Source organism: Lissotriton vulgaris, chromosome 4_1 (assembly GCF_964263255.1).
Source record: "Lissotriton vulgaris chromosome 4_1, aLisVul1.2, whole genome shotgun sequence".
Lineage (NCBI taxonomy): Eukaryota > Metazoa > Chordata > Amphibia > Caudata > Salamandridae > Lissotriton > Lissotriton vulgaris.
Window position 1 is genome coordinate 89,878,838 of NC_141691.1, and position 27,856 is coordinate 89,906,693.

Below are 27,856 nucleotides of genomic sequence, written 5' to 3' on the forward strand. Positions count from 1 at the left end.
GAAAAGAGTGTCCCGGCGCTTTCCACCTGCAACTCAGAATAAAAATAACACAACACAGCAAAAAGAATAAAAAAAGAACTGAAACAGAAACAGTAAGAACAGCCTAAAGATTAAAAAGCCAGGTCTTCAGGCTCTTCCTGAACTGGAACCTTTAATGGTGAGTATTACATGCAAGTGAAGGGGACCGCCATGGGGTGTCCTTATGCCCCAGAAATGGCGGTTCTCTTCATGGCACAATACGAACAGAAGTTTGTGGAAGCTAACAACCCATTCAGAGATCGAATTTTACAGTGGTATAGATACATTGACGACGTCTGGCTCCTGTGGCAGGGGAGTCAGGCGGAACTAATGTCTTTCCATGGATGGCTCAATGCAAAACACAGGGACATCCAATTCTCAATAGAAAACGCCAGTAGTCGCATGACGTTTTTGGATGTTGAAGTAAGATGTGAGGAAGGACGATTGGTAACATCGCTCCATTAAAAGGCGACTGATAGGAACACCATCCTGCACCACAGAAGTGCCCATCCACGCAATTTAAAGGCCAATCTGCCCTATGGGCATTTGCTCGGAATCAGGCGTAATTGTTCGGATGTGGCTGATTATGAAAGACATGCGAGATCTTTTTGTCATGACATGCAGGACAGGGGCTACCCTAAGAAGCTCCTTAAGCACTCATTCAAACGTGCTAGTTACACGCCGAGAGAATGCTTGTTACAGCTTAAGCAACGCCCTCCGATGAAGAAAATGGTGTGCGTCACAACGTTCTGTCCCGACACCCACAAGTTGCGCCAACCTATTCTAAAGAATTGGCATCTATTAGAAGGTTTGAATTGTCCATTTCCTAAGCCCATCTTCGCTTATAGAAAAAATCGAAGTATTGGCGAACAATTGATTAGAGCTGACATTACCATTCCAAAACCTAAAAGTGACCTTTTGGCACAATGGAACCTAAAGCCCATGGAAGGTCATCACAGATGCGGCAATTGTGTTGCTTGTTCTACCACAATTGAGGGCAATGAATTTGTCCATCAAGGAACCAAGTGGAGACATACAGAATTCTCCAATCAAAACGAAAAATGTTGTTTACGGAATACTTTGTCCGTGCCCACTAATCTACATAGGCAAGACTAGCCAACAAGTCAACCAAAGGATCAGCCAGCATCGATCACGCATAAAGAAAAAATAATGACCGCTCCGCGGGTTGAGCACTTCTGTGATAAAGGCCATAATGAACATGAATTTAAATGGTCGGTGTTATTCACTGTGAATTCAATGACAAAATGCCACGATATTGGGCGTGCCTTACTGCAGAAAGAGGCTTATCTCATTTTGAAATACAATAGCACTCAAACAGGCCTTAATAGCTTGTCTGAGATAGCCCATATATAACTGGCATAGACATACAGCATAGCGGACTGGCATCTGTCAGACATCCCTGGACTTAATCTGTAGCCTTACGTCCTCTTTTCACTAACACATTTTGTGTATAAAGAGTAAGCGTGGCCACTGCCTGGCAGGTAGATATATGCAGTCTTAATAATGGGTGCAGCGTCACCTACAGACTCCCCACATGCTCTGTTACTAAAGTTTATTTTTTTAAGGGTGCATGCAATACACAATCACAATAATGACCCTCAATGTGCTCGCCGTACTTGTGAACTAAATGCAATTTTAAATCAGCATTTATCAAATTTAAATGAAATGGCCCGTTTTAACATTGGTGTTCAGATACGAGTTGCCAATAAAGTTTTGAGGTTTTTATAGTTAAACCCAGCGCGTAACCAAAATAGTTAAAAAATAGATTTTCTGCCTCCATTCATTGACAATGACACCACGTAACAGGCGCGCCCTGATTTTACATGCGCTTCCCATACTAAACATAATTTTCTCGTAGCGCAATTATGAGGACACTACAAGTCCCATCATGCCTTTTTTGGAGGTGGGCTTTAAATACAGGAAGTGCTTGGGCGGCCATCTCTTGTGAGAAAACTTTGATCACACCAGCGGCGTGCTGTTATTTTCGAGCAGGTAAATGCCAGGACATGTTTCCTGTCTATTTCACGCTTATAATCTGTTTGAATGTTCATACTTTTGGCTACAACCGCTTACACTCGCTTTTTGGTTTTTTCGCTAACCCAGGAGGGCAAATTGAGAGCACGTTTCCATAAATTAAAAAGGGAATAGAAATACATCATTAAGGTAGGCGAAATGATTCCTGCCTTTCCTGGTATTTTAATAATGCATGCACTATGCGAACATTGCAATCAACAGCCCCACCACTAAAACATTTGTCACTATTGTTTTAGGAGCCTACCTTCATGGTGGTGGATTATATATAAGAACGCCGGTTGGCGGCAGTCGACAATAGCAAGGTATGCTTTATGTAGCACAGGGTGACGCCTTAGTATTGAAACCACGAGCTGGTTAGATTCACCAATGCAAAAAAAATTCTTAAAATTTCTTGTAGGTTGTCCTGCCTGGCCACGTTAGGAAATATTTGGTTTGAAATCCTTTACGCCTTAATGCCCTGCTCTACTTACAACCAAGTTTGGTATGTAGCAATTTTCTTTCTCAGCCCATTGCCTTAAAAGAAGTTCGGTTTTGAGAGTGACGAGTAAAATATTTTCTTTGCATCTTACAGATACAAAGAATAAAACAGCCCTGATGAGAGATCAGCGACACTGTGCCTGATCTCGAAACGCGTCGGCACTTTCATAGGGTGGAATAAAATGTCATCTCTACGATACTAGGACCGACTGGTCCAGTATTGATTTGTTTAAGAGCCATTCACTTGCTTATAATTCCCCCTTGATTGGTTTTTCCTATTTTTCTAATTTTTTGATTGTAATGTTTGTTCTAATGTTGTTTGTGATGTATTCTTAGTTTTTTGTAATGTTTGGCGCAAGAATTTTTCTTTTTGTACTGTGTAAAGAATCCGTTTTTTATGTATGTTCAAAGTATATATAGGTGTGTAAATATTTAATGTATTTTTGTTTTCTGTCATATAGCTTGTCATAACTTGAAAAAGATAATAAACATTGACACTAAGTAGGATGTCGAGGGGGATCACAATAAATTGATCTTTTCCCTCCTAACAAGCTTGTAGAGATTTTGTGGTTCGGGCAATTTGTGTTATACATCATCAAATTATGGCATATAAACGTGCCACAGGAACATGCAAGTGTCTAAATAATAAAGTCATCACTATTCACTGATGATCTGGCTAGCAACTCTTGCTGAACCTGTAATATCGCACAATTTCCAGCTCTAGGTTTCTTTCACCTTTATGACTACTGTGTATGTGAAGCATTCTCTTGTCTCTTGTCTCTTGCTCTCAGAATGCTGCAGGGTGGTTCAGCAAACAGCAAGGAAGAAGGTGGTCCTCAGTTTGCAGAAGTCTTTGTTATCATCTGGTTTGGAGCTATTGTCATAACGTTAAACTCAAAACTACTCGGAGGCACCATGTAAGTATGAGAGACATTTGTGGGACTGTACAGGTCTGCTACTCTCTGTAATTGTAACATTAATTTAGTTGAGCGTAAATGTCAGCACCAGTTTTTTAAATTGGACATTTTAAGGCTCTTTTCTGAAGTAAGTGGTAACCCTTCTATAAAAGATAATTGATTTCTTATTCTACTCGAGTAACTGATACTTGATATAATCTGTACATTGCAGTGTCAGCCGCGGGTGGAATCAAGAGCCAAATGTACTGGCTGCAGCTTATGCTGCGACCGCCATAATCACATTTTTGAGTGATACGTGGGCACCTGGTAACCGTGGTTCAGCAGATATTTCCACAGATTGACGCAGCATATCGCAATCGGGGAGTAAAGGAGGCGGAACTGACGTGTGTGCTGAAATCACTCAGTGTCTTTCAAGTCCTGGGCTAAGTCATGCGTATGTTGTGATTAAGGAAATTATATGTCAGGAGCTGGAGTAAACAGTGCCACTTAACACCATTTTGATTACAAAGTAGATTTTACAGAGTATTATCCAAAAGTGTTTTTTTTAAAGAAGAGAGTTAGACAATTTGACGACTTCCAGAAAATCTGTCTCCATCAACAGCATGCCTTTTCTCATCTACAAGAAGCACAGCAGTGTCACTGATGAGCCACAATATTCTTAGACATTACTCATTTGTCCAATAAGAACACTCTTGGTAATGCCGAACGCTTTCTCTCGTTTAACCATTGCACCACATTCCAGTCCTAAAAGAGGCCGTTGGGCCAACCAACAGATCCCCACATTGTACCACATTCCAGTCCTGGAGAGCCTTTTCCAAAAGAGGCCTTTTGGTCTCCAACAGATCCCCCCACATTGTACCACATTCCGGTCCTGGAGAACCTTTTCCAAAAGAGGCCTTTTGGTCTCCAACAGATCCCCCCCACATTGTACCACATTCCGGTCCTGGAGAGCCTTTTCCAAAAGAGGCCTTTTGGTCTCCAACAGATCCCCCCCACATTGTACCACATTCCAGTCTTAGAGAACCTTTTCCAAAAGAGGCAGTTTTGTCTCAGATTCCCACATTGTACCACATTCCAATCCTCGTGAACCTTTTTCAAAAGAGGCCGTTAGCTCTCCAACGGATCCCCACATTGTACTACATTCCGTTCCTAGAGAACCTTTTCCAAAAGAGGCAGTTGAATCTCCAACAGTTTCCTTAGTGTGGTATAAGGTTAGGAACCTGTCACACATGCCCTAGTTGTACAAGAACTCATGTGTTGGGCAAATCGAGCACTATTGTGACAGGCTGCCCGATGACAATGTCCTTTCCCAAGCAGTTTTCAACTAGTGGGGCCGTGTACTAGAAGATGCATTAGAACTTGGTATTTTATTCATGAGTTGGAAATTAATTTGGGAACGGTCTTTGCCAAGCCTCTATCATCTCCATTCATTTCTAAGAGCAAGACTTAAACAAAGTTTATCATATACCAAGTGATATCTGATTGCTAAAGTGGAACACCAAAGCAGTGTACTTGTATGGTTTGTCCTCTGCATTCCCACTTTAGAAATTCAGTAAGATCTCAATGCAGATTCAGCCATCTCGGTAGATACTGCTAAATTATTACTTTCTACCACACTAAAAGCCTCTTGTGCGACACCGTTTGTATTTATTTTTCTATATCTTTAATTTACCCTGCACAAACAGTGTCTGATGCAAATGCCCTTCAAGTCACTCACAAATGAAATAATGCAGCCTAACACAGTTACTACAGAAATCATAAACATTTATAAAATAAAATATAAACATCATGACCACACCATTATTTATGAAACTATACCCCATCAAAGTATTTATTATTGACATAAATACAGAGCTCTGTAGGTGCTTCACTGATGTCTTTGTTGGATTCACGTGACGTCTGCATGTTGTATTTAGACTTGAAACGTGGCTTTTGCAGCGACCCTCATTGCTTTTTAGTTAACTCTCCTGTAAAAAAAATGTTTTAAAAAATATCTTATATAAAAAAGAAAACGAAAGAACATTAGGAAAGTGAAAATCTCTTATTCCTCAAGGAAACTGTTCTTAGACGGGTTGGAGTCCTAATACCGGACTCTTACTTGTTGTCGGATAAAATCCTGATGCTAAAAAAAATGAGAGGAAAGCTCCGTCTTTTATTGTCCAACCCTGCCAATACAGTCTATGTCTTCAGGTGGGCGATGACAGATTTGTTCAGGTTAACTCCTATAGCCCTCCAGGCCACCTTGCATGGGTGAGCTTGATACTGTGTACTTGGTGATTTGAGAGGCTCCGACATGTCTTATCACAAGACTGTGCCTCCACAGGCATCAATCAGCTCTGTAGCCTAAGTAGTAGTCAAATTTTGCCAAGGCTTCATATCCCTTACTTGGTGACTTAGTTGATACCAATTTAGATGCTGACCTCGGAGCAGACTATGGTGCTGCCCTCAAAGTCCACTGAGGTTATTTGAGGGATGAAAGGGAATGGGAAGGCATGTTGTGGTGACAGACCTGTGGCAGAACACCTTCCTATGGCTCAGAGAATCGCCAGGTTGGAAGCATTTTTAGGCTCCACATTCATTGCCGTTGCAGTGCCTAAAGATCATTATAGCCACAAGGATTGATAATTACTCTCAGGCTTATCAATCCCCCCCCCACCCCAATAGTATTGATATTGCCTTAAGTATTGATTTTCAAAGTGTAAGAGCCCTAGATAGTTCAGCAGAAGGGGACATCACTTACAACCAGCCCTCCCGCTGAGTAAATCTCTTCACTACTGCTGTACGAAAACGAGCAGTAGCTTTGGAACTGACCCTATCCTCAGTGGAGACAAAATATAACATTTTGAAAGATATCTTGCAACATTCCTACTCCGTGATGGAGCCGTTGCTCTCATTTAATGAGGCCCTTTTATAGCCTGTAATGACTACATTGGAGAAACTCTTTTTTGGGCCGGCAGCCCACAGGCAAGTAGCCGGACAACATAGAACTGTGCAGTTGTCCCACAATTCCTGTCATCTAACCATTTGATGGAAAGTTTGGTAGTCCAAGCTTCTTCTTTAAAGCTTAACCCAAATGCCTTTTCCATGGCACTACCAGATTGAGATTTGACAAACCTGGACTATCTGGGGAGTAAATTTAGTTGCTAGCAGTCTTGCCATGAAACAGTGAACACCATATTGATATGTTCAGGTCCTGTGGGAATTGGCAAAACGTAGTCTTCTATCTACCGCACCACATGAAAAACGATAGCTTGAATGCCCCCAAACAGATCCTGAAGAGTGGTCTGAAATATGTGGACTCCGTTGTTTGATTTATGGGTATGGCAGTCGCACTGTGCTGGCATGCCTTGATATGTTTTACTGGCTTCTTAGGAGATGTCTCCACAGCCTTCATGTAAATGCCCTTCTAGGGTGATCAACTGTTCGGAGAGAAGGCCAACTCCTCCCTGGAACAATTTAAAAAAAAGTTGAGCTATGAATTCGCTCTCTGGAACCATCGTCCCCAACAAGACCATTTGACCTGCAGTACAGGAAAATTAGAGGCTATTCCAAGGCATTGCAGTTCCAGAGAGACAACCTTCTCAGCCTTTCCAGTCACTTCACACAAAGATACTGTGCCTTTTGGGTCAGCAGTCTGTCTAGTTGATATCATCATCTGCAGAAAGTTGATATCATCTGCAGAGAGTTGAAATTCTTCGTCATCCTCTGCTGTTTCTGCTGACATAAAACATCCTTGAGTTACACCCTCCTATACCATCATCTTCTGATGTCAGGAGGGTCTTCCATTTTAACACCAGTTGGCAGATGATCACAACTGATAGTTAGTCATTCAGGTACTCTGAAAAGGCTATGTCCTATCCTTCTTGTCCCATAAGGCCTTTGTCCACCCACCAGGACATACTCTCCAACTTGCGTCTCAATTTTGGAGGATTAAGTACTAGCCCTCCTGACCAAAGGGCCATGAAGGTGGTTCCACTGGAAGAAAGGGCACAGGATTTTACTCCCTTTTTCGTCCCAAGACAGACAGACATTCTGAATCTCTGCCTTCTGAACTTGTCCACTCTGCAAGACAAGTTCTGTATACTGTCCCTGAGCCAAGACTCTCTGGCCCTGAAAGCTTTTGATTGGCGTCTCTATATTTCCAAGGTGCCTGTTTTCAATTTCCAATTATTCCTGTCAACACGCATGAAATGAAGTTCACTGTGTGATCTAGAACTGTGAGTTCAGAATTTTGTTGGTCAGCCTGACCACTGTATCACAAGTCTTTACAATAGTACTTGCGGTAATAGCTTCTTCACGGTCTCATTCAGAAGTTGATGTATTTCCATCCCTTAAGTGACTGGCGAGCGAAATCGGAGTCCCCAGGAATGTATGATGTTACAACGCATGTTAGTACACCTCGTGCTGTTACATCGCGGTCATTACGACGACTGCGATGTTACCACACATTTGTGTGGCGTGCTAACATTAGAAAAGTGCAATTTACTATTCCAACTTCAGTCCACTTAACAGTAGGGAAGGTGTTGGGATAGTAAACAACACTATTTGTAATGTTAGCACGCCATCTAGCGCAAGTCGATGTAAAGACTTGCGTTGTAATGGCATAGCGTGGTTACATCGCGGTTGTTGTAACGACCGCGATGTAACCGCATCGTGGTGTACTGACCGAGATGTTAATGATGGTTCCCGTCCCCAGCACTTGCCAGGTAACACATTCAGTGCATGATGACTCTCGCCCACAACTGTGGCTTTACTATTAGTGCCCATGTGTCTCACCTCATTCCAGTGCAGAGGTTAACCTTTATAGGAGCGGTTCTTGGTATGACCTGCATAAAGGACTCGTCTCCTCAGAGGATCACAGATATTTTGGAGATGATTTAGAAGGTTGTGGCTTAGACACGACTCCCAGATCTACATGTGTTACATCTGCTTGGCCTCATGAATCCTGCTGGTACATGGGTTCTCGCAAACATTTTCCGAAGGGCCAAAAAGTTTGGTCTGTGATATGACCGAGAGCTAACTTCATGCCAGCAGGGTGGCTGTTGGGAGATGAGGTGTTTTGACCAAATTGTGTTATGCAAGTCAACTGTTTTATTTCACTTTACCTTTTCCTTCATTATCACATGTAAGAGGACCACACAAAAATGACTTCAGGATGTGTGATGGACAAACCCTTCTCCTGCAATTAATTTAATAAACTACAATGTTGTTCATGTATAATAGGAACCCAGGCCAGCCAGAGAGTGCACATAATTGACTAGCCTCTTAGTTCACTATTGGCATATTTGCCAGTGGTAGTTAATGGGGGGCTGGGAGGAATTCATTTTTCTTAATTTATGTTGGAAAACTATCTCTTAAAAAATACTTTTCAAAGCATTGATTTAACCTTATGTACTAAGGTGAAACGGTTCTGCATCGTTATGAAATACACTCTTGGAATTTAGAAGAGACTTTATCATATACACCACAACAAGCGATATTCCACACTGTGAAGACTTTTCTGCTTTCTTTAAGCTAAAGACCGACAACATAAGAAGTGATCTCCTCAATGATGTAAGCCGATACTCCAGCCACATCAGCATGACCACCACTCAATCTAATAACAACGCATCATGGACGTCCTTTGACACCTACTCTGAAGAAACAATTCACAAACTGCTCGGCACCTTGAAGCCCTCTAATCACTTCACAGACCCCCTACCTGCCAATGCTGTAAAAGACTTCACCCCCCTGCTCCTCCCACTCTGGACTAAAATCATTAACAGCTCCCTTCAGCAAGGACTCATCCCAGACTCCCTCAAGGTGGGGCAAGTCACGCCTATACTCAAGAAACCTACAGCTGACCCGGCTGACCTAAACAATTACCGCCCTATCACTAATATCCCCACCCTGGCCAAACTGCTGGAAAAATGCGTACAACTCCAACTGATAAAACACATTGATCAGTTTGACCTCCTCAACCCTCATCAATCAGGCTTCCGAGCGAAACACAGCACGGAAACGGCTATGACGCACATAATTGATGACGCCCTCCAAATCCTTGATCGCAATGATTCCTGCCTCCTCATCCTTCTTGATCTCTCCTCAGCATTTGATACTGTCAAACTTGAGAACCTACTGGAGCTGTTAAATACCAGAATGAGTTTATCCGGGACTGTTCTCAAATGGTTCACTTCCTTCCTACATAACCGGTCTCAGAAGTTCAAGATCAACAACGTGCTGTCCTCAGCTGTACCTACAACTTTAGGCGTCCCACAAGGATCTTCCCTATCCCCCACATTGTTCAACCTTGTCATGGAACCACTCACCACCGTGCTGCAAGCATCTAATGTACACTTCCATATGTACGCCGATGACACTCAACTTTACCTCAAGCTACAATCCCCGGAAGACATCAAACTTCTGAATTCCACACTCAGAAACACCCAATCATGGTTGGCCGATAATCACCTCAAACTAAACGCTGTGAAAACTGAGTTCCTTCTGATCGCACCTCCTGTGAAAATCGCCATCACCCAAACCTGGCTCAATCACCTAACTGCGCTCAATGTCCAACCCACCATTGTGGAATCCGCGAAATTCTTAGGCATCACACTTGACGCCAACCTCAACATGCAGCAGCACATTAGTAAAGCAACTAAAGGAGCTAATTTCCAAATCAACACTCTGAGGAAACGTAAACCCTTCTTCCCAGCTAAGGACTTCCAAACTGCTGTACAAGCCCTAGTCATCCCTCGCATAGACTACGGAATCGTGGCCCTCAGCGGACTCCCCCTTTCAACAACCGCACCCCTAAGAGCCTCCTTGAACGCTGCTGCGAGACTCATCACTGGTTCAAGAAAACATTACCCTGACTTGAGATCCCTGAACTAACTGGCTGCCTTCTGAAGCCAGAATACAGCTGAAAATTGCCTGTATGACACACTCGGCCGTACACCACAAGTCACCCAACTACCTCACTCAAAAGCTGACTATATCAGGAGGCTCGAGATCCAATAGAAGCACAAAAAATCTCCTCCTGAAACCTCGAAGATTCCGGAAGGAAAAAACATACAAACGCTCCTTCTCAGGAATGGTACCCAGGATCTGGAATGCACTCCCTCCTGAAACCAGACTTATCTCCTCCACTGCATTTTTTAATAAGGAGGTAAAAGCCATCCTTATGGCCAAGTTCACCTGAACTCTATTATTGCTGGATCAAAGACTTTGCACCGGTATTGTATTATTAGTTACCTGATCGTTTATTGGTATTATATTTTTACATGTTTGCTATCCTATTTTGCTACTCACTCACTATCGACTACTATATTGTACCCAATAGTTGGTTTATTCACCCTCCTGTTGCCCCTACCCCTTGTTTCTGTAAAGCGCTCTGATATCTGCAAAGATCTTGTTCGCGCTATATAAAACTTTGAATAATTAATTAATGTTGATGTTATCGGTTATTGTTTAGTTATGCAGCCTGGTCCTAATAAATGGCCTTTTACGCTTTAACATGTGCGTGGTCTGATTATTGCGCGAATAGCCACTGGACCATACCTACCCTATAATCCGATGAACAACTTCAGATACTGCTATTCTTTTAAAAAAATGTATTAAGATTATTGTTGTGAAGCTAATTGCGCATCTGTCAGGCACTTCTGAGCCCTTGTTGGGCAGAGGGCTCGGAGGCTGCACACATAGGATTGTGCTTCGTAAACTTTGAGCACCAGCGAATTCAGGGACAATAGTGTGGAATTTCCACAAAGATTTTAAAACTCCTGTGCCTGATGCATTGGTGTGAAAGCTTTAGCAGAGAAGGTGCCCCCTATATATCCTTCCGCACCCCAGGGGTGCGGGCAGAAGTCGAGATAGCTCTAAGGCACCTGATTGTAGAACATGTGATAATTCCTGAGCCTGGGACGTCAGCATACGTCTGAAGGAGAGTAAAACTTCAGTCCCCACTCTGAGCTCAAGTTTTACTCAGTCTCCTGGACCTATGTTGTGAAGTTGTTACTGATGCAGTCAGGGCTGGTCCTAAGACTTTTGGGCCCCCAGGCAGAAAAGGGAATGTTTGAGGCCCCCCTAATTTGCAAACAATGCGAAAATTACATCATAGGAAGTGCCATCAACTGGCTATTGTTGTGCAACTTTGCAAGATGCAACTTTCTTGATGCGGATATCAGAAAAACAAAACATAATATTAATACTAATAAAATAAGCGCATATATTTTACATTTCAGTTATTGGAAATACAATATGTTATTCACACTTAATGGAAATGTTTGGCCTAGGTCCCTCCGTAGATGTGTATGCAGTGCTTATATAGCATGATAGGAGGAGTAGATGGTTTGAGGCTCGTGACTGCATCATGATTTTGTTTTTTTTTAAAGCTGAGTATTTGCTGTTTCCTACATTGGAGCGGACTTCGGGCTGTCTGGGTGGATATGGGAATAACATTCCAGATCCTTGGGGCATAGATGGGAAAGGCCTTTTTCTTGTTTATTCTCTTTTTAGCACAACTTCTTGTTCCATCTGAAGGTGTCCTTGATGCGGGTTTGTGGAGAGCCAGTGGAGAAGCCAAGCTGGTCATCCAAGAAGGTAGGGGTGTCAGGGGTATAGTCCAAACCTAGACAAAAACAGCGGAGCACTGCACTGGGTCAACGACAAGCATTGAGTCAAGGAGTGATGGGAAAGGGAGCTGGTTTGAGGACTTGGCAGATAATGCAGCTGAGCTTGAAGATGGTGAGGGCCGGCAAGGAGGACCTGCGGCCTTCCATAACAGGGCTATAATGTGGTCATATTTCTTCATGCCCTAGTGAGGGGTGCAGCAGCATGTAGAATGCCCTTAACTCTTTCCATGCTCATGATGAGCTGAGCTCGTCATGAGCCACGGCGCTCCGGTGCTCATGACGAGCTCAGCTCGTCATGAGCCGTGGAACGCTCGCATGCTGGGCTAATTCCCCTGCTGTGCTGAGCGTTCCACGGGAACGGGTGTGGTCATGACGAGCTGAGCTCGTCATGAGCATGCGATGCCGTGCGCGTCCCCTTACCCCCCAGCACAGCGGGAAAATAACCCCCGCAGCGAAGAGGTTAAGAGGCAGGGCCAGAGTGGATTTACATTCCAAGATGGTTTCCCAGATACCCAGTGCAGAAAAGATATGAAAGCGAATAAAACAGTTGGAAATAACTGCACTTCTATTAAAGGCATCACCCTAGTCACTGAAAATCACCAGAAACTACAGGAATACAATCCCAAGTAGGCTAAAAGGGTTTAATGTCATGTGCCATGAGCTAGGGTGTGGTGAATAAACAGGAAGCAATGGAAACTGGTAAGTGAAGTTTAATTCACGAAGAATAACTCCACCCGTCATGAGCGTCTGGTCTTCGGAAAGCCGGGGAGGCTTTGCATCTTCAATGGCTCTAACAACCGAAAATTTGGGGGTGATACCTTGGTCTGAGACTGTATGTCCCAAATAATCAATCTTGTTCACTGCAAATTTGCATTTATCTGTGCGAACAGTCATATTCCTAGACATCAAAATTGAAAGTACATTTCTGAGAATAGTATTATGCTCGTCTAACGTTTTGCCAAAAATCAAGATATCATCAAGATATGCCTGTACACCCGCTATCCCTTGGAATAATACATCCATCAGCTTCTGGAAAACGCTATCAGCAGACGCTAAACCAAAAGGAAGGCGAAGGAATTTGAAGGCTCCAAATGGTGTGATAAAAGAAGTAAATTCTTGGGATTCCTTTGCCAAAGACACCTGATGGTACGCTGACCTAAGATCGATCAGCGAAAACCATTTTGCGTTGCCTATGTTTGCCAGGAGCTCGTGGATTCTTGGTAGCGGGTGACAGTCAACGATTATGTTCTTTATTTAATGAGCGTAAATCCGCACATAATCTAATTTCTCCCGTCTTTTTACGGGCGACTACAATTGGTGCGACCCATTGTGAAGAATTGATAGATGTAATGATACCCTGTTTACACAAATCATCCAACATTACTTTCAATTCCGATCTGACGCTCAGTGGAACTGCTCTAACCTTATGTGCTATTGGTTGAGCTCCAGGTATTAATCTAATCCTGTGTTCGAATCCTTTTACACTCCCCACCATTTCCTTAAAGACAGGTTTAAATTCTGATACAATGCCTTGTACATTTATATTAGGATTCTCTATCACAGCAATGGGTAGATCAGTTTTAAATTTAGGTAACTTCCCAACTTTGATGGGATCCTCATCACCAGGAACTAAATAAAGACCCATCTTGGCTAAGTCTTTCCAGCCTACGATGTTCTTACCTTTCTCTGCCACATAAATTTTAGTGACGGTCTCCCTCCCCATACATTGGACTAAACCTTCGAAATACCCCAGCATGTTAATATCCTTCTCACCAAATGCCAATGGATTAACGTCAGATTCAATCAATTCAATTCTTTTGTCCCATTTTTCATAAAAGGTTGAATCTCTAAGAATTGTATATGGGGAACCTGAATCTGCCATAACTTGGAGGTGAACATTATCAATGATAGCTGCACATAGCGGCCCCTTAATGGAATCAACATCGCCATTAAAATCTAAGGTTACAACAATGTTCTTAAAAGAATCAGAACATGCATCAAAATCCACCATATTAACATTTGGAGGTTTCTTGGCGAATCTGCAAACCCCTTGGAAATGTCCAATTTTTTTACAAATAGAACAACGCTTCTTGAGCGCAGGGCAGTTCGGAGCATTTCCTATATGATCTTTTGAACCGCATCTATAGCAGAAAAAGTTATTTTTCCTTTGAAAGGGTTTACTGGATTGTACTTTGTTTTTATTAGAAATGGCACAAAGGGCTTCTTCTTGATCAGAGTCATAACAGTCTATTGCATTGACAGCTTGTTTCGATGGTTCCATCACAACTTTACTGGTTAAAGTAGAGCATTCAATACTAAGGGCGAGGTCTATGACTTCAGTTAAAGATGGGTTCTTGCATCCAAGAATCCTCTGTTTAATCTTTCTAGAAACGCAATTAAATACAAATTGATCCCTTATAAATTTGTCTGGAGAAGGCTCGAAATTACAAGTGATTGCTAATACTCTGAGAGCAGCGATGTATTCTTCTACCTTCTCTTCTTCTTTTTGTTTCCTGGAATAGAAATTGTGCCGCTCTAGCATAATGTTAGGCTCATCACAGAATTGTTTTTTTAATCTGGCGATGGCTTCAATATATACGTTCCAAGGATTATCCCCACTCTCATCTTGTGAAATGGGAGGGGCTATAGGAACAATACTTTTAAAAATTCGCTGACCAGCTTGACCTAAACAACCAAAAAGAATAGCGAACTTTCTCTTGTCAGAATAATCAGCAGCATCAATAGCAACTAAATGGTTCTCAAATAACCCAAACCACTCAGACCAAATTATGTCAGGAGTACCTGGTTTGCTCAAGAAAGGTGGGGGTTGAGTAATTTGATGCCACTGGTTATTAGCCATATTCAATAAAAATACAGCAGTCTAGTATAAGTAAACGTTAAAATCACAGTAATCTTAACACCAAAAATATGTCAGATTTAAAAACATGCATATCATTATAGCAGTTATAATATGCCCGAATTAAAAATGAGCAAATTGCTGTAACAATTGTTATAATAATTATGCCAGATAGTTTTATAAGTTTCAAAAGTGTGCGTATCGCTGTAGCAGGCTGTCAACAAATATGCTAATTCGAAATGAAAAGCGTGTGTATCGCTGCAGAGATACGCGGTGCACGACCGTGTGAATAAGATGGAAATTATCAAATCTGTTGTATTTGGAAGCGTGCGTATCGCTGAGATGACACGCAATGGTTAAACCAAGTGGTTCCAAATACAACGTGCGTATCGTTGAAGATGCGCTTGTTAAACAAATATTCAAATCTGTTATATTTTGGAAGCGTGCGTATCGCTGAGATGACACGCAATGGTTAAGCCAAGCGGTTCCACAAACAACGTGCGTATCGTTGAAGATGCGCTTGTTAAACAAATATTTAGAAATCACAGTACCTTGTCGTGTCTTGAGAAAGATTTCACACGATACCTCAAGAAAATTAGAGAAAATAATATCCAATGAGGTCGATCGTGTTGCAGCGGATTGTAACCGACCAATAAGGGTTGTCAGCTGAAGAAATTGAGGAAAAGCAATTTCACTGATTGGAGGAGTGGTTAAGGCTTCACCCGTCCAATGATGACAACGCTGACGAGGTGCCGAATAAGGAAGAAAAATCAGCGTAGGTGGGGTGGAGTCTCCCGATCGTCGCCAAAATATGTGGTGAATAAACAGGAAACAATGGAAACTGGTAAGTGAAGTTTAATTCACGAAGAATAACTCCACCCGTCATGAGCGTCTGGTCTTCGGAAAGCCGGTGGTTACAATGGCTAACCGAAGGACTCAGCCGTCCATGCACGAGAGTACACACTTTGAAACATAATAAAGGTATGCACGGCCCGTGGCTCGTGAACAACACATTTAAAAGATAATAACTCCAAACGCGGGCTTTGGCTTGTGAATTCGACACGAGCCAAACCCACGTCGTGGAGGCAACACGAGCCAAATCCACGTCGCGTGGTACGAACCATTACATTACATAGGGCTACAACACCACGATCAGCATCCTCTGAAGATTTTCAATGTTCAGATACTAATAATTAATATTCATGAACACGGCTCCAGAGTGCATTTCATTTTGTAAATTAGCGTGACGCAGATTCAGTTAACAGCTTTGAGACACATTTGGTTTTTCCTAATTTTGAACAAAACCTGGAAAGCATGTATTTAAATGCAATTAAAGAATGCTGCGGGCCAGGCCAACTAACGGGCCCATTTCCTTGGGCCTCACAGTGCTGGACTCATGGCTGCAAGGCCCAAGGGAAGGAGGCCAGGCCTCTACGGTTGTCTCTGGTGAGTATTTCACCATCAGGGTTAGTATTTTTGTGTCTAAAACAGAGCAAAAAAGCAAAAAAAATAGCACTTCTAAGGATCTAACAATATAGAACAAAATATCCGTGCCTCTTCGGCTAAGCAAAATCTCTTAAATTGGAAGTCACAAAATATAAAGACTAATGGTGTAAGCAGAGGTCTTCAAATTGGACTGAGGCTCACCTGGTGACCCTCCGTTGATCATCAGAGGGCATCAGCCTCAGCAGTGGCTGACATTAATTGAAGCATTCCAGAATTCACTTGTTTGTATACTTTAGTGAGTCGCCCTAAGTGGGACGGGTATATCCAGCTGTGGGTTTCGTGCAGACTGTGTCACTGGAACCAAGCTACACCTGGCTGATGATCCCTCACTACGGCAACACCCATCCTGGGTTGCTTGTATTCCTAGTCACAGGGGGCCTGGCCTTATAGTTTGGTCTGGACTATTCCCATTGGAGCAGGGTCAAGTCTGATTTGCATATGGCCGGGTCCAATCTGAGGTAGCATGGTGTGCAAAATAACAATGGAGTGGGATGCAGCCTGAGTAATTTACCAGTTTCTGTGATTAATTCAAGGATTCCGTCCATCACTTTTTGTATACTTTTTTTGTGAACAGTAAAATACAGCCATCATTTGGGTGCATTGGGCGCATAACCTCATGAGGCCACCGTCCCACTGCACTTGCTGCACTATTTATAGCTATGCCCTTCAGAGGGGGCTCTTGCAGCCATGGATTTGTGCTACAAGGACCAGAACAGAAGGCTTCCTCCTGTGGGCTACTCAGCACTGGAATAAACAAAAAGATAGGTGGAGGGTCCGAGGGAATGTTTAACGACCTCAGCACAGTTATAATCCCCCTGGCAGGCTATAGGAAACAAAAAGAATAACTGTGGGTCTAAGACGGAGGGAAAGCTATGTGTGTGTAAATATGGCTATATGTGTGCTTCCAAGTTTGAGCAGATTAGTGGACATTTACCCTTTGTGAAAAAATGTCCATCAGTTACTCTTCCTGTACCGCCCTCTTCATGATTTGGTCTACTTCACAGTAGGGAGTCCATATTTGCCATCTCCAAAGATGTTACTAGGAGATGGTTGGTTTTAATGGTGTTGCTATACACGATGATGGGTGGATGTTGTTTATTCGTAACTGAAAGCAGTGCATATGTGATTTGTGAATAGTGATAAAGAAATGTGTTTGTGGTAAAATTGGATAGTGTATTCAATATAACTTTATTCTGGAGTCGTGCACTTCCAACAAAAGAGTGCAAAAAAGTCAGATGGTTCAAACAAATATCTTCTGACTGGGTTATCTGGTCGACATGTTTCTGCGGACATTTAAAGGTCCGATATGGTACCTGCCGCTTTTTCAGGACCCATAAACTTAATTGCTACTGCTCTTACGTGATGAACTAAAAAAACAATAGTGAACAACTATGGTAAATGTCACCTGTTCACTTCGTAGATTCATGGGGAACGGGTTTCTCCTCACCTGGAAAGCAGCTCAGGACCATGGAGCACCGCTCTGTCCGTCGGTCCTCCTAGCAGCCTTCTGGAGATCTTTGGAGATGGCAAATATGGACTACCTACTGTGAAGTAGACCAAATGATGAAGAGGGCGGTACAGGAAGAGTAACTGATGGACATTTCTTCACAAAGGGTAAATGTCCACTAATCTACTCAAACTTGGAAGCACACATATAGCCATATTTACACACACATAGCTTTCCCTCCGTCTTAGACCCACAGTTATTCTTTTTGTTTCCTATACTCAGCACTGGACCATGGCTGACAGTCCTAGGGGAGGATGGACATTTTCTGATTTGATTGATTTGATTTCTCGATTTGTATAGCCCGTGTATGCTTGAAGGCTTCTTGGCACTGGATTTGGCAGGGCGTATGAGGGGGCGGGACTGAGTGATGCTCCTATAAGATTCCAGCAAGATCATTTGAAAAATAGCCATGTTTTCAGTAGTCTTCTGAAGGACATGAGTGGGGTACTGCTTTTTATCGATATTGGTAGGAGGTTCCAGGTTTTTGCTGTCCCCAGTAGGAGACTTCTGCCTCCCCAGTGAACCTGCTTATACTTGGGTATTTGTAGCAGTTTTGACTGAGATGATCTTTGATTTCAGGCTGGTGCGTACCATTTCAAGTACAATCTCAGATATAATGGTCCTTTGCCCTGAAGAGCCTTATAAGCAAGACGCTGGGATTTGAATTTGATTCTTTTTTCCGCTGGGAGCCAGTGGAGGGCTCTCAGTCTATGGGAGATTGTTTCATATTTGGGGACGTCCAGTATCAATCTGGCGCCAGCATTCTGCAACCGCTGCCATTTTAATAGATACTGGGATTGTATCCCCACATAAAGGGCATTGCCATAGTCCAGTCTGGAAAGAGCCAAGGTTGTCACTAGTGTCTTTAATGCATCCACGGGTATGAAAGAACTGATCTTTCTGATCATCTTTAAAATACCCCAGAAGGTGGAGGAATGTTAATTTGACCTTTGCAGCTCTGGTTCATGGCTGTCCGGCAGGGCCGGACTGGGAACCAAAACCGGCCCTGGCAAAGTGCTCCGCCCCCCCGCCCCCCCTCCCCCTCCCCACGGGGGGGGGGGGGGAGAGGAAGGGGTTAGAGGTGCCGCCGAGCACTTTGCTGCAAAAACGGCCCTGTAACAAAATCGACCCCCAGGGGCTCAAAACCGGCCCCCACCCTTGCCCGGTGCCCGCTATGGCCAGTCCGGGCCTGCTGTGCAGTGCATGAGAGAAGGGGCCAGTGGCACAGTAATGTAGCCATGGGCCCTGATGCAAGAAAATGATGCTGGACAGTAAAATGCAGTCATACTTTGGGTGCATTGGGTCCAGAACATCTGTGAGCCCTGGTGCCGCTGCACCTGCTGTTCTATTGATATCTACACCCCTAAGAAAGGACCCCAATGAGCCTCACAGCCATACTCCTGCTCTGCTAAGCTCACGGACTGGCACCTTCTCCCCTGAGTGTCCAACCACGGCCGGCTGCAATGCCCAGTGGAGGTAGGGCCTCTCCCAGGCCTCAAAGCTCTGGACCATGGCATCAAAGCACATAGAAGTGAGGCAAGTAGCACAGCAATGGTGCCAGGGGTGTGGGTGCACAGTAAAAGCGCCCTCTCACTTTTGTCCAACTGGATGCCCAGTAAAATAAAGCCATCATTTGGGAACATTGGGCACTTAATACCCCTGCTGCATACTGATGGCCATGCCCCTGACCAATGGCTATGCTGGGCAGAAAGGGAATGTGTTAGGCCCCTCTAATTGGCATACAACATGAAATCACAGGACATGGGCCTTGACCTAATCACAGAGCCATGGTACAGAGCTGTGAGGAAGTTTCAATGGGGTCAAGGGGCGCCCCCCACCCCAACCTCCTGGACCTCTCAGACATGGTGTAGCGCCAAGAAGATAGGGGAGGCAGCCCACTAACCCATGGGCATCACAGCACATAAATATGACTGCAAGGCTCAGTAGAGAGGCCCCCTCCCCATGGCCTGGCAATGCTACAGCATGGCTATGAGGCAAAGATTATGGGCCTCCATCAGCGTAGGCCTCGCAACCATGGTCTAGTACAGTGAGCCCTAGGATAAGGGACCCAGGATAGTGGAGCCCTCTACCATTGGCCTCACAACAATAGGGAAGCCCTGCAAGCCCAGGGGAAGGGTATTCCCTTCTACGGCTGTGAAGCCCATGGGAGTGTTATCCCATTCTCCTGCCTCACAGCTATGATCTAGTGCTGCCAGGCCCATGGGATGTGGCCCCACTGCCCGTAGCTTCACATCCATGGTCTGGTGCTGAGACACCCAGGAAAGGAGAGTCCCCGTCACCGGGCCTCACAGCCATGGTCCCCAGCCATCGCTGCAGAGCCAAGTAGGGTGGCCAATTTTCCACTATCACTTCAGAGGACAATTTATGGCTTTGGAGAAACACTGCATCTATGGAGACACATTTTGTTTGCAGAGACTTTGGAAGATGTTTATTGGGGAGCAGGAGAACTAAGAGACACATAGCAGATGTTTGGGGCTTCATTCTAAATCCCCCCTCTAAAACAGGTAATGTTAAAGATAACTCAGCTGGAGATTGGGTTTATCCAGCAGGATTACTCTTCATGGTGTATTTGAGTTTGAATCCCTTTACCGCCTCCTAGAGTGAGCCTTGACTGTTCACAATTGCAAATTTTGAGCAATAAGTTTAGAAAATAAACTCTGCTATTGAAACAGGATGAAATAATCCCAATCTTTGAAACAGCAGTGGTGAATATCAGCATCTACCACAAGTACTGTTGAATAATTACCGACTGACACACAACCTGGTCCAACTGGTCCATTTTAACCATGCAACTAGGATATTTGACACCTAATCTCAGTTTTATAATGGAAATTATCACCATGTCCTAAGGTTTAGCAGGGCTAATAAAGTGGTGCTTCCCTGGGTGGGGCAGTCCCTTCACTTTGCCATCAGAATCACTGACACCCCAGCTGTGGTCTGATGGACTAGTTGGAGATATGGAATTAGGAGAAGCATTTTTTAACCATGGCCTGCCATTTGTTCAAATTGTGTACTCTTGGGCAATCATTTTTCTGAATTTATTGTCAGAGTCACTGGATTTATGTGGTAGTGCAGCCACTGCATTTTTTTTAACATAATTATAGATTTGCCACATTCGTCACATAGTCCACTATATGCTGCATAATCTGCAAGTTGTGAGAACTAGTACTAATTAAGTACAACTAATGGCCAGGCAGTGTCAACGAGTGCAAAAATGAGAATATAGTGAAGGAATACTATCATAATATGTGCAGAATTACACTGCATAATATGTCCTTTCTTGGTGCATTATTTACTCATCCCTGCAGCATAATTTGACCCTCCCCCCCACATAATTCCAGCCACCTGCTCATTGCTCTGCTGCTCCATTTTTGGCAAGATTGAGAGAATTTACATGCAATGTAAAAACTGCTAGTCACAGATTTTTGAAAATGTACAGAATTTTTCCTGAGAGAAGGGAGGTGCCCAGTCATATGTAATAATCCCCCAAATGCCGTTCAGTGGAAAATATCAGGTAGATTCATGAAAGACCCGTTTTGCGAGTCTTTAATAGCGATTCATAAGGAATCGCTATTACAGACTCGCAAAACGGGATTCATGTAGGAATCGCAAAATAAATTGCGATTCCTACACATTCCTCATTTGCGATTAGCTAATCGCAATTTCCAATTGGTTAATGAATTGCATTTAAGAAATCTCTAATAGAGATTCCTTAAATCCAATTCCTCGCAAATATGCGATTTCGCTAATAGCGATTTTTGCATTTGGGATGATGAATCCCAAATGCAAAAATCGCACTCGCAAAGGGCCAGATTCTCAGAATCTGGCCCTTTGCGAGCGCAATATAGCTTCATGAATCGGGCTGTAGATTGCCTTTGTACCAAGTAGCAGTGTACTGCAGTCCTAGGTCTACTAATTTAACAAACTCTTTGATCTTGGGCAAATAAACCTCTCCCTGTGCCTCGCCCATTGATCTGACAATAGGGAAGCGCTTTGAAGCAGGCTTAATGTGAGAAATAGACACCAAAGGTCTACTCCTTGGCTCTGGTTCAGGGCCGGACTGGGAATCACAACTGACCCTGGCAAAGAGCTCGGCTGCCCCCCCCCCCCACCGCCCTCCCCCCCCTCCCCACTGGGAGGGTTTGGGGGTGCCGCCAAGCTCTTTGCTGGCCCGGTTTTCAGCCATTTTGGTACAGGGCCGATTTTGCAGCCCTGCTGCTAAAACGGCCCTGTAACAAAAATGGCCCCCCAGGGGCCCGAAACCGGCCCCCACCCATGCGGCGTAGCGGGGGATTGCCCGATGCCCGCTATGGCCAGTAGAGCCCTGCTCTGGTTCAGCTCGAGATCCAGTTTAAACCACAGGTCCATAAAGAGCGGAGCTTTTATATGGTTTCTGCCTGCCACTTTCTGTCAAACCAGGATGTAGCATTACAGTCAGAGCTGCCCACTTTGTAACGGGGGAACCAGGTTCAAGTCTTGGCTCAAGCTCCTATGATTCTGGGCAAATCACTTAATCTCCCTGTGCCTCCCTTGTATAATGTAACCGGTTCTCATGTAAAGCACTCCAATACCTTCGGGTCATGTTTGCACAATACAGAACTGCAAAAATGGGTTTCATTCCTCATTCAAGGCTGTTTGCATCTAGGGTTGCCACTTGGCTGGTTTTCTGACCCGTTCTGTACTGTTTCCGGTCCCAACCAGTTCCAAAATAAGAAAAATAAGCAAATCACTATAAGCCGTTATTTTTAGCCCTCATCAAAAAAGCAAATGAACACAGAAAATCCATTTCAATGTGTTCTGGAGCCGTATTCGATCCCTGAGTAATAATGATGGTAAACAAAGACAGAAAAGTTTTGTTAGAAATAAATACATACGATTTTCTTTAAAGTGCTATTAATATTGCGTCTCGGCCTTTACAGACTCCTAAAACAGCAACAAATGGCCTGGATTTTTCTCTTGGAAAGATGGCAATCCTATGGTCATCTCCAATACTTGAAGGTGATCCAGAAACTGCATGGTACAGTGCCTATCATGTGCAGCAACGCCCCCTCCCAGACACGGACAAGCATCAATTTCACAGGGATGGAAGAGTTAGAGTTACTTGTCGTTGCGAAGGGCCATCCCCTATTCCTGGTAGCGCAACACATGCCTGCGAGGCTCAGGAGAGAAGTGCTCGTCGCTTAGCTACACAGTGCTGGACCATAGGTACGACGCCCAGGACTGGGCGGAACACTGGTGCAAGGCCCAATGTTGATGGGTTGAGCGTAGGGCCCTGGGCAGTTGCCCATGCTGCCCATGCCTAGCGCCGGCTCTGGATTCAGTACCATTACTCAGGAGAGGGTCAATATTCTCAAAATGAAGGTCCTTTATCCCCTCCCACTCCCTGCCGTCTCCCATTTTAATGGCAGAGGATGATTCCTGCTTAGCAACGGCTTGTCCTAAAGTTCGTAGTGAGGCGACATAGTCTGTAATGGCGGCTACTAACTTGTTTCCTCTGTGTCCCATATGACACTCTCTGCTGGATACTAAATACCTGGCCGGACTGGCTGTTCTGGCACTCGGGCATTTCCCCAGTGGCTTCAGGTTAGGGGGTTCCTTTTTGATTAGCGTTAGCTGCCTATGACCCAAGCTTTGCCTCAAGGCCCCTTTTAGTCGAGGCCTCCTGCATTGTGCGAATTGTTTTGAGCAGTAAGGTTCGGTTGACTATAACATGGTGAGGTCACTGTGGTTAGGACTGTTGGAGATGCTAGGTTTGAGAGAGGAGTATAAAAAGAGGAAGTTTATCTGTGCTTTGAAGTAAAGGTGGTTGATGTAAGGCCAGGAGGTCTCAGGTCATACCAGATTTTCAGAATAACCACTGTTTAAATGGGCGCAATTTAAAGGGGACACAGACTCAAGAAATCAGAACAGTTCCCTTTACCCAGTCCTGCATCACTAACACTCATCATCAGTAGGCATTCGGCAATGTTCCTTTGTTTGAGGCAGCTTGCTGAGGTTTTGTTGTTTGTTAAAGTTTGCTGAGGTTTTATTTTTTGAGGAGGCTTGCTAAGGTTTTGTTGTTTGAGGAAGTTTGCTGAGGTTTTGTTGTTTAAGTTTGCTGAGGTTTTATTGTTTGAGGAGGCTTGCTAAGGTTTTGTTGTTTGAGGAAGTTTGCTGAGGTTTCATTGTTTGAGGAGGCTTGCTAAGGTTTTGTTGTTTGAGGAAGTTTGCTGAGGTTTTATTGTTTGAGGAGGCTTGCTAAGGTTTTGTTGTCTGAGGAAGTTTGCTGAGGTTTTATTGTTTGAGGAGGCTTGCTAAGGTTTTGTTGTTTGAGTAAGTTTTCTGATGTTTTATTGTTTGAGGAGGCTTGCTAAGGTTTTGTTGTTTGAGGAAGTTTGCTGAGGTTTAATTGTTTGAGGAGGCTTGCTAAGGTTTTGTTGTTTGAGGAAGTTTGCTGAGGTTTAATTGTTTGAGGAGGCTTGCTAAGGTTTTGTTGTTTGAGGAAGTTTACTGAGGTTTTATTGTTTGAGGAGGCTTGCTGAGGTTTTGTTGTTTGAGGAGGCTTGCTAAGGTTTTGTTGTTTGAGGAAGTTTGCTGAGGTTTTATTGTTTGAGGAGGCTTGCTAAGGTTTTGTTGTTTGAGGAAGTTTGCTAAGGTTTTGTTGTTTGAGGAAGTTTGCTGAGGTTTTATTGTTTGAGGAGGTTTGCTGAGGTTTTGTCGCTTGATGAAGTTTGCTGATGTTTTGATGTTTGAGGAAGTTTGCTGAGGTTTTGTTGTTTGAGGAAGTTTGCTGAGGTTTTGTTGTTTGAGGAGGCTTGCTAAGGTTTTGTTGTTTGAGGAAGTTTGCTGAGGTTTTGATGTTTGAGGAGGCTTGCTGAGGTTTTGTTGTTTGAGGAAGTTTGCGTGGAGTGGAGTGGTGTGGCTCACTGGTTAGAGGCGGCAGACCCGTAAGCAGAGGACGGCCCGGGACCAGGGTTCGATTCCTGACGCGGCAGGGTCGTGGACCAGGGTCAGCGGGCTCGATAATTCTCGCCTTGGTGCCTACTCCAGTCAGGGACCACACTCGGCATTTCTGGGCATTAGCTTGCCTCATCTTCACAACGGCCCCCCCAGACCGCCGGGGATGCTTGGTCGCACCTTAGAGATACCCATTAGGGACCATCTCTCAGGGTGAGCCAGGACGGGTCCCCCAGCGGTCGAAGCGCGGAGATACTCCTCCGGGAGTCGATTCTAGCGCTATATAAACCCACAATTAAATTAAATTAAATTTGCTGAGGTTTTATTATTTGAGGAGGCTTGCTAAAGGTTTGTTGTTTGAGGAAGTTTGATGAGGTTTAATTGTTTTAGGAAGCTTGCTGAAGTTTTGTTGTTTGAGGAAATTTACTGAGGTTTTGTTGTTTGTAGAGGCTTGCTGAGGTTTAGTTGCTTGAGGAGGTTTGCTGAGTTTTTGAGACATGTTGTGACACTGACACACCGAATAGCCCCTTTAAACTATTTGTGTACATTTATCTCACGTGGATATCCTCCTGTCCAATGCTTTATGCCATATACCTCTTACCATCGACAGCGGTCCCCTGCGCACTGGGCAATTTCAATGTACAAGCTTTGCAGTGATCGTCTCAGCTCAGTGCTGGAGCAGGAGAGGACCTCGTGCTTCCAGATACTGCTTCAGTCCACATCAGCTTTCTCCATCTGCCCAGGATCCTTCGGTCTCTTCTTGCTCCCGTCATGGACAGCAATCGCCAACTCTATAGTTCTAGCAGATAACACACACTACCCACTGGCCCAAAAGGAGGAAACACTTATTCTAGAGAGACTGTATGCCACAGAGAGCCGCTGGGACTAGTTCAGAGCCTGTCCTATAATCCAGAAGGTGTGAGAGGGGTCATCCCAATGATTGCTATCAGTACCCTAAGACAGCAGTTTCCCTTCCTCTGTGTAGTCATAACGTTAATACACTAGTCCAATCGGTTCCATCCAGTACCAACTATCCAGGGACCCACGCCCTTTAAAAAAGACAGCCAAACACATAGTCCTCAGACCATCTTGGCGTTGGTTGATGAGCATCCCAGAACCATAAAAGGCGCATGGACTCAGAGAGCTTTGGGACCATGTAAATTGTATACAGGCACTACAGAAACATTCACAGCATAACACAACATAATTTATTTGCGCCGGCAGCCAACAAAAGCATGCCTCTTAGAGAGTTGAACCAAGACTCCAAGACTCTGTGGAAGAAGGAAATGGAGGTTAGATCCAGGAGCGGAAGAATATTTGATACCAGCATCATGGTGCTTGGGTGCCTCTACCTATGGGACTCATGCTTGAACATATTAAACATTAGTGTAGCTACATGTGTGCCAAGAAAATGGGAGACTTGCATAACTAGCCAAGGGCACTAAGATACCAGGAGCAGCATGCTCCAGCAGGTCTTCGGAGCAGCCTTATTGTCTTGAGATGAAACGAGAAGAAAGGGGACACTAAATGGAAGAGACCGGTGAAGCCCATTCGAGGATAAGGGACAGGCGAAGGCGAGAGGTGATATGGAAGACTCAACATAATTTCTAAGTGACACTACCGTCTAGATATCAAGCGACCAAAGTGCCCACTCACAACATGACAGGGTCAACCGGCTGGGAAATTGAACATAGTTAAGAGATTGTATTAACATTTTACAGACAGAGATTCTGCAGTGTATGTGCAGGGTAATGACATATGTAGCAGGTCAAGAAATCCTCATCTTTTTGGAGTACTCTGCAAGGAAATCTAGAACTTACAGAACATTGACCAACAGTTTGTAAACGCCCAGTATTAATGTATTTTTTCCCAAAAATATCTTACTGTATTTTGTTGCCTTCTGAAAAAAAAGTGTAAGTTAAAGAAAAGGCATTGGTTTTCATGCCGGTACAATAATAAATAATGCTTTCCAAGACCACACAACTCTTAAAACTTACACTACAGTAGGGGCATTCCGCCAAGACCCCATGGCCTGAGTGAGCGTTATGGGTTAGGTGCCCATCGCCTCCATGGTCCCATCCCAGCGTGCACTGCAGTTTGACAGATTCCACTCCTTGGTCGTCAGTGCACACTGGACAACACCTTCCATCAGGACCCCAAGTGTGCGCCCTTTGGCGAAGCCACGGCCCAAGGAGATGGGAGTTGAAAAAGTTTCCTTCCGTTGGTGCAACAACACTTCCTCTTGACCACACACAGTTTTTGTTGAAGGTTATGGCACTTGGTTTGTGCTTCAGGACACACACACCTTTCCTACTTTCCTTCTCGTCCCAGGCAGGCTTGTACTGGTGGGACGACCATACATCATCAATGGTTATATAGTCAGGTTCCACCTCCCAGGAGTCATGACCATACTGCGGGCACATGATGCAACAGATGCCTTCTTCATCAACACTTCCAGCAGGAGGACCAATGGTTGCAGAATATCTGATATCATCTGGGATTAATGGCAGCTTTCTTCTGCTCTTAGAACTTAAAAAATCCATTGTGCCGAAATGATTAGTCATGTCTAGTTCCACTACCTCCTCATCTAAAGCCAGTTCTATTCTGTACTTCATCCTTCCCACTGGTCGGGTACTGGCCCATGCCTGCAGTGATGCACACCCCTGTGGTACATGGTGTTCTGATATCCATGGCTTGCTCTCTGGAAGTCCACCTGCAGAGTCAATCAAAGAGAATGATAAAAGGATTAGAGGACAATTTGTGAAGTGTACATCTATAACACAACTGGCTGATTATTCATCTATAACATGATTATTTATCTATAAAAAGCGCATCAGATGCTCGAAAGCCACCCTTTTCATGAAACAATTAGAGCAAGCAAAAAAATGTCCAAAAAACTGTTTGAACTCATCAAGTTTCAAGCAAACAGTCAACCTAACCTCTCCGCATT

General features: G+C 44.1%; 1 protein-coding gene across 1 annotated transcript in view; it reads right to left on the reverse strand.

Moving 5' to 3' along the window:
- STARD8 (StAR related lipid transfer domain containing 8) overlaps positions 1-27,593 on the reverse strand; it is a 565,518-nt gene extending 537,925 nt beyond the window's left edge. Inside the window, exon 1 of the mRNA XM_086918342.1 lies at positions 26,904-27,593. Coding sequence (XP_086774468.1) covers positions 26,904-27,521 — 618 coding nt within the window. The 5' untranslated portion in view covers positions 27,522-27,593. The remainder of the gene's footprint in view (positions 1-26,903) is intronic.
- Between the last annotated feature and the right edge of the window lie 263 nt (positions 27,594-27,856).